Source organism: Neolamprologus brichardi, chromosome 1, assembly GCF_056152115.1.
Source record: "Neolamprologus brichardi isolate AB-2024 chromosome 1, ASM5615211v1, whole genome shotgun sequence".
Taxonomy (NCBI): domain Eukaryota; kingdom Metazoa; phylum Chordata; class Actinopteri; order Cichliformes; family Cichlidae; genus Neolamprologus; species Neolamprologus brichardi.
The window spans coordinates 16,354,126-16,362,500 of record NC_142104.1 but is presented as its reverse complement, the minus strand read 5'-3'; the positions used below and the strand labels follow the sequence as shown (position 1 = coordinate 16,362,500).

The following is an 8,375-nucleotide window of genomic DNA, read 5'->3' as shown; positions in this document are numbered from 1 at the left end:
TAAACTAATTATGCTGGGATGGATACAGAGTACAAGACTGCACTGAACTAATACCGAACCCATTAAAAAATGAAAAAACAAATACAATCTTGTCATTCATATCTGTACTCACCTATAGTACCGAGACTGGAGGTACGTGGAACACACTGCTTTGGACACGTGACTGGCTGAGCCAAAGTCTATCACCTTCACCCTGTAGGGTTGCCTCACTGGGTCCACCAGCATTATGTTCTCTGGTTTAAGATCTGCATGAATCAGACCCATGCTTTTTAACTTTTTCAGAGCTGTAGCTACCTGTTGTAGCACAGGTCTGATCACTTTCAGGGGCAGTGGGCTGAACTTATTTTGCTTCAGGAAATCATACAGGTTCCGTTCAAGCATCTCAAATACCAGGCAGGTGTGACTGCGGTGCTGAAAGCATTCAAAGGCTCGCACGAGGTTGTGCTCATCTGCATTCTCTCCACTCAGACGAGCAAGGATGCCAACTTCAATTTGACCCTGCCTTGCATATGAAGGGTGATTTTTCAGGATCTTGACAGCCACTACCTCACCTGTGCCCCTCTTCCAGCACTTCACTACCTGACCAAATGTGCCACGTCCCAAGAAATCCAGCACTTCATAAGTATTCTTCATGGAACAGAGGACTTCATGCTGCACAACCTGATAGTCTCCATCCACTCCTCCCGTCCCTCCTGCTGCCCCTACAGCCCCATGCCCTACACCCTGTTTGGAGGGGCCCGCTCCAGCCCCCACAGCCGCTGGGGCTGTCATGGCTGCGTTCCCCACAGTCGTCGTTTGCAACATGGCAGGCAACATTGACAGTTCCTCCACAATCTGCATGGTGCTCCTTCGGTTATCCAGCTCCTCACTTTTACGTTTCAGCCCACATCGCTGAGAGCTGTCAGCTGAGTTCAAACCTCCACAGTTCTCTTCTCTGTTGCCCTCTTCCTCTTCACCTCCCTCACCACCCTCTCCCCTTCCTCCTCCTCCTGCCCCTGTTGCTCCACTGCTGCTCCCACTTGCTATGTCTGTCTGCTGCTGTTGCTGCTCCTCGTCCTGTGACTGGACAACCCCTGCTTCTCTTTGCTGCTGGGCCACAAATGGGCCTGGTGCTCCACCACCTCTTTTACCGGGCTGTTGTCTCTGTACACCACGCACCACGACCGTCTGCACCGGGTACTCTTGTCTTCCACGCACTTTCAGGCCCACTGCCAAGTCTCGGTTCACAAATGAGTGGGCTTGTTTCGTTGGATGCACAATGCCAAAGGTTCTGCTGTTCAGAAAAGTCCGTGGGTGTGCCCTCTCATGGTACACACAGCTGCTGGGCTCAACTTTGAGTTTCTTCACACTGCTAAAGGCACTTGTCTGGGTTTGATAAACGTGTGGTGGGTAGACCAAGACTTGTGAGGCCATACCTGTGGAGAATAAAGAATAAAAATAATTTAATTAGATCCACAGAAAATAATGTTGTCCATTTTTGTCATGTTACCACAAAAAAGAGCAATTAAGCACACTTGAACTCAGCTTTAGAATCTGTCAAAAAGAAAAAAAATACATGCCAAATTTCCCAGAGCATTTTTCTCTTTGCTTGGTCAAGGGCTAGACTAACTTACTTTGAGTGCACAAAAACTGACCCATGGCACCAGTCTAATTTTGCTGTTGTCTCACCCCTCCTTGATGACACTGCAATGAGTTGTTCACCACTAACAACAACCCACCCATCACCACATCCGCATATGTTATACGGCTCAGAGAAAGATTGTTGTAGTGGACGACATCAGAACACCTTCACCATTCTGCACTCTCCACTGCAATCCCACCAACACCTCCACATAGCAGATGACTAACTTCTCAAAGGTTTGCCGGACCTTTTCCTGCCATTTCCATGCATCCTACTGCAGGTCTCTAGGCAACCAACAGAGAGGGAGCGAGTTTGAGACACAGATAAAAATAAGAATAAAGTTATATAGCAACATCAATCCCACATTTCCAATTGTCTAAGAGTGGTTTATTCTTTTTTTTCCCATCATTTGTGTATGTTTGTGAGTGAGGGTAAGGCACTTAGAACTCACAGAAACCTGCATAGTTAAAATATTCTGAAACTAAACTATGTGGGAAAAGCAACAAAGAGTAAAAAGTATAACAAATTTCAGAATTCTGGTTACCTCTAACATGCTGTACCCCATGACCTACTTTCATGTTGGACCACATTCATTGAGATGCATGCTTCTGGACTCCAAAGACTTTAATACTTCTATTGACACTACATTTAAAAGAAGCATGTTGATCTAAATACAAAATTGGACAAATATTATTAAATGCTCTAAATCAGCGGTCCCCAACCCCTGGGCCTCGGACCGGTACCGGTCCGTGAGTCGTTTGGTACCGGGCCGCGAGAGTTGAGGCTCAGGTGTGAAATGTATAGTTTTCAAGGTTTTTATCGGTTTTCAGCGTTATTTTGTTATCGTTTTTATCGTTTACTCGGTTTTCCTTGGTCTTTTCACGTGTGTTATGAATAAATGTTCTTTTTTTCGGTACCGGTACTAGTTTTATTTTGTTGTATTTATCCGCGACACCTTAAAGGCCGGTCCATGAAAATAATGTCGGGCATAAACCGGTCCGTGGCGCAAAAAAGGTTGGTGACCGCTGCTCTAAATGCTAAACAGGAGCACTGTTACTCTTAATGTCTTATCTCCAACTAACTGAAAAAGATCAAAAAACAAGAAGTGTACACAGCTTAGACAGGTATGGGCTGTTTGTTCCCTCTGGAATGTCTCCTTAAATTAATATCCCTGATGGAAAGCCCACTTGTGTTGTTGTGATAACACTAGCACACATCCCTCTGACTCTATTCTGAGCAATGCGATAAGGTCAACCTATTCTGTTGGCAGCTCTCTGCACAATCACAACTTGTGTTTCTATTTGGTGGGACCATTTACAGTCTTTTTAGTAAGAAGCACTTTATCACATTTATCCCAAATAGGGCTCAAAAGAAAAAAGAAAGAGAAAAAGATAACAACAATAAGAGTCCAAAAAGCAAGTGTCCTGAGATCCACTGTAAAAGAAGTGACATAAGGACTCTACTTTTAAACTTCAAACCAAAATGAACTTGTAATGGTGTTCATTAGACTTGGGTAGGTTAAAGTTAAGAAGCTGTAATTATATAATCATTGTTTAATGTTGTTAACAATTATTTTGATAGTCAACTAGTCACCGACTATTTTTGCGATTAGTCGACTAATCAGATCATGCATCCATTGGACGTAAAACGTACAGCTTATTGCACCAGCATGCATCTGCTCTTATACAACTATAATTAGCTTACAGCTTTAAGTGTTTAAGGTATGTGCTAACTAAAAATAAAGACAAGATGATAGTTTATTAAATTTTACTGAAATTTGCAGATTGTCTTGGTGGAGTTTAACAAACTCAGCCGTCTGCTCCTTGCTATCTAAAATATAACAGGACACTGGAGTATATTCTCGAGCAACTCACACTTCTAATAATCAGTTGTCTGCTTGACGTTTATTCAGCTGTGTAAAAACTATAACTTTAATCTCAGCCAAACCGATTTACTCAGGAACAAATAAAATACTGAAAAAAGCCAAACAATAACATTTTTAAGTTATCTAAGTGACTGATATATCATGTTTAACCCGAGTAGCGAAAGACGGCGGTGGGTTTGAAAATGACTTGCTGGGAGTCCGGTGTTCTCACCGGTTCTAATGAGCCTTGAACCCCGGCTAGCTATCGAGCTAGTGGGTAACAGACGTCTCCGAAAACGTCAGAGCACTTTTGAAAATATGTGGTGTCTTGATAAACCAAGCAGATATTTGAAGTTTGCACAGTTACATTCTCGCCTGAAAATATGTTAAACGTTTATTTTGTGACCCAGAAAGAATACTAAGAGTAATATTAAAACTAACTAGTTGCCGCCATTGTTGGAAACTGAGCAGGGCCGTGCTATGAATTCTGGGATAGGTTGGGCCACGAAGTATACACCCGACCCATCCTTCAAATCTGGGGCGCATTTGTCAGCCACATTTGTTGGCGTCTTCGAATTTGGACAGTCTTAGTCGTGTCGCTGTAACGTAATTGGGGGCTTAATGTTGTTAACGAGATTTAAATTATCCCAGGTGAGACCTCCAAGACTCACTTTAGCACTTGCGAAAATACTATATTATTTTTTCTCTATTCATCATCCACACTAGGTCTATATTTTATTTGCTTTTACACATATACTGATCTGTCCCAGATACTCAGGTTAGTTTATTTACAATTACTGTTTCTGCAGTAGTTTCTGCACATAGGGCTCAAGTTTCCAGGGGGTCAAAAGCACAAGTGACACACCCAAACTAACTGCAAGATACTTGAAGTTCAAACTCAAGACTAATGTCAATTTATGAACAATTTCTATTAGTCACCTGTGTATCCAAATACTTCCCAACACAATGGAAAATGCATTGGTAGATCAATTCTTACTCATATCGAACCCATCTTTGAGCTCCATTTTTATGAATCCTGTACAGAAGTGGACAACATTACAAAAGGATGACCTCTGTGTTTCCACTGTTTGTTTAACAACTATGCAAGTAATCCAAATGTAACCACATGCAACCACAAAACATACAATGTAGCAATTCACAGCAAAAAACAAAAACAAAACAAAACACCACTGACATTTCTGAGACCATTATTCAGTCAAGTTTTACACCGTTTAGCCAGCATGATCACAATATTCTTCCTGACCCTCATATGAAATACTTATACTTTCAGTTTCAGCTTTGTGCATTGTGATTTGAGACATTAATTGATGGGAGTCCCAAGACAGGAGACAGCACTTGGAGCCCAACTGAACAATTAGGATGTCTAGATTTGGATGTGAGCTTCCAGTAATTTCAATCTAGAACTCAATTTCAAAGGAAACTAAGATTGATTTAATTTGGATGCCCACAAAATTACAATCACTATATAAAGTAAGTTGGAGGAGCATACCACAAGGCTGTAAAAAGCAGACAGCCTTAGTTGTCAAGGCTAATGATCTAAGGCAAGAAATGGCAGCTGCTGCTATTATTACCATCTGAATCCAGATACTCCCCTGGTCAGCTGTGACGCTCCTCCTGTGGCATTATATTACATCCTTCAAAGCTGCAGAACCTTTTCAGCAAGCCTGAGCTGCTAAGTAATTGCTCACAGTTAAACTTTTGACCCTGAGCTACTCAAAATTAAATGGAAAAGAAAATAAACACTAGACAGCTGGCCAAAAGGAACAAATGGTACTGACTGAAGTCATAATAGGTGAGATGACAGATTAAGACCTTCAGTGTTTTGCAGAAGATTACAACATGACAATTTTTTTTAAATTTCAGATTTTGTATATGAAGTAGGGCTGCCACGATTAGTCGACTAGTCACGATTACGTCAACTATCAAAATTGTCGACGACTAGTTTAATAGTCGACGCGTCATTTGAAGCTTTGTAAGATCCCAAAAGACGCAGAAATAAGTAGTAGGATTTAAGAGTGTAATAACGGACTGAAACAGAAGATGGCAGCAGCTTGTGTCTTTTTTCTCCATCTTGATCTACCGAAGTTTAAACAACAGTCTTGCCTAAAAACACTTTTTCAAGTAGTTGCATTTCTTGTCAGATGTGCTACCGGCAGTTGTAACAAAATAACTTCCCAAATATTAGATAAATAAAGTATTTCTTATTCTTAAGACCAACTTTAAAGAACAAACTCATTATGGCTACTTTTTACCAAACAGGACCCAGAATATGAATGTTTATGCATGAAACAAAAACAGACATGTTCTCATCAGATGATGAAGGTAAATATAGACGTCATTGTGGAAATAAAAACACCCCCATATGGAAAAGATATATATAAATCTTATAAAGTTTGTATCTGTCTTGTGTGAAACTTGTATGAAAAGCATACAAGAGTAAAAACAGATATAAGATCCCTTGAAAAATTATATAATGAAACTTGTATGTTTTGGATACTTACTAAAACAATATATGAAAGTAATGAGAAAGTGGCCACTTTCATGAGTTAAGTCATATAAGTTTTTACTATTTCTTTTTCATATGGGCCTACTTTGAACCAACCCAAATAGGGCTGTGCGATATGACCAAAATCTCATATCCCGATATAAGAATTCTATCGTCCCAATAATGATAAAAATCACAAAAATGTAACATTTTCTGTAAATTCTGTGAATCTCGGGCAGCTCGACTTGCGGGGAGTGTTTCCAGCTGCGTGTCATGTAGCTGGAGTCGAGTGTTTTAACCGATGCATGAAACGATACATTTTTAGACATAAGTTGTAAAGGCCGCCGTTTTCTTTGTGAGTATTTATTACATGGCGTGCTGCGGGAAAAAACCTGTTCTAACGTTTGAGTCTTAGGTTTATTTTTTAGCACCTGGTGGCTCTTTTTTACTTCTCATCCGTAAATAATCTGCTCTTTCGCGTGATTCAGTTTATTTTGAAAAGTCTCAACAGGATCTTGAGCTTTATTGTGAAAGGTTTATGTGGAACATAAACAAGCGGACACGCGATGCTGTTACCGTCATTGTTGCTAACCACAACCCATAAAAACGGCACTTGTCCGGCCGTAGTGTGGTTATATAAAATATAAGAGAAAGAGAGAACTTTAAGAAATTAATATAGCCACTACAGTGACCATCAAAATGATGAAAAAATATTGCCGTAAACAGTTCATTTTGCGACACCACGAAACAAACGATAGCGTAAAATGAAACGATAAGACGTTTTTATATCGTCATCCGATATATATTGTTATACTGAACAGCCCTAAACCCAACTTTCTGCTTTTGCCATGTAAGCTTGAGAATTAAACAGTCATTGCTGTTTTAGATTGCAGGCCTACAGCCTCACAGCACAGTGTGGTGCTGTGTCTCGTGAACTTGATCTTGTATGCTCATTAGATAAAAAGCCTCTCTATTTCCTAAAGCATGTGACCTCATGATTTTTCAACTGTGAACTTATGACTATCATTTAGCAGTCTTCTTGTTGAAATAGCTCCAGTTTGTAGGCAATGCGCAGTACAGATAACTATTACAATGAAGAGATTAATTATGGTGTCAATTACAGAGCAATCCCCCTCCAAAAAAAGAATAAAAAAATAAACAAAGATTCAAGAGCATGTAAAATGCTCAAAGTTAAAAAATGGGCCACATACAACTACAAGAGCTAATCAGGTTTACTCAAGTCAATGTCTGTCAAAAGCACTGCAGCATTTTCAAAAGTTCAAAACAGCACCGGGTGTATTTTAAATGGGAACTGTGTAAATCTGCAAATAAGGAGCGCACATAATCAGACACAAGCGTCATAGAAAATCCAGGTGATTTTTCAAAATGAAAGATCCTGTGCAGACTAAACATTTCACTTCTGACAAGATTCTGGTGAAATATGATTCTGCAAAGTACAGAATAACATAATGTACATGACTTACATCATAGACAAACACCACAGTGTATTCCTGAAGTAGTGCTGGGTTTAAAAAATAAATAAAAAGCTCAACACAAACATCTGTCTTGAGTCACTGAGTCTGTCTTGTATTCTATACTGCAAATGTAATGGAGTTTGTCTTGTTTTTCCATAATGGAGTGATAATGAGATTTTCCCCATTTTTTCCGTTCACTTCATTCATTCTCTTAAAAATTACCCACTGCCTTATTGCATCTTGTGAACAAAGTTACACAACAAAATACTACTGACAAAAATAACAATTTACTTCTATCAGGTAATCATTTATCATAGCCACCCACAAGGTCTTACACTCATTAAGCCATTATAGACTAGCAGAGAGAGTTATTTTACCTCTCCACTTTCTGAACAAAAGCAACTGAAATGTAAATAAAATCCAGGTTTTGACCAGATCACTGGTAATTATCCCCTGTGAGCTGTAATAGTTGTTTACTTTTGAGATAACACACAGTTACCACCCAACACTTCTGCAATTCAGTCTACATCACAGCTTCTTCTTGTCATGGTGGTCTCTTACGTACACTCTCAATCACTCCGTTTTGTTTATGCTGGGAAGCACTAATGTAACAAAGTGTTCTGCAGGTTACCTCTGTGGTGGCCATCTTGTTTTCCTAGTAAAGAGGAGGCCTGCTTCAATTGCGGCTCTTTTATATTCCAGTCTGAATTGAGAAGGCGTGGTCTTTAGTAGGGCTGTTCGATATAACGATATATATCGGATGACGATATAAAAATGTCTTATCGTTTCATTTTACGCTATCGTTTGTTTCGTGGTGTCGCAAAATGAACTGTTTACGGCAATATTTTTTCATCGTTTTGATGGTCACTGTAGTGGCTATATTAATTTCGTAAAGTTCTCTCTTTCTCT

General features: G+C 39.8%; 1 protein-coding gene across 4 annotated transcripts in view; it reads right to left on the bottom strand.

Moving 5' to 3' along the window:
* Positions 1-8,375, bottom strand: part of hipk3b (homeodomain interacting protein kinase 3b) — a 44,562-nt gene that overhangs the window by 33,493 nt on the left and 2,694 nt on the right. For all 4 annotated transcript variants that reach the window (XM_006779993.3, XM_087837768.1, XM_006779994.3 and 1 more), the window contains exon 2: positions 113-1,415. In XM_006779993.3, the coding sequence (XP_006780056.1) occupies positions 113-1,415 (1,303 nt within the window). The remainder of the gene's footprint in view (positions 1-112; positions 1,416-8,375) is intronic.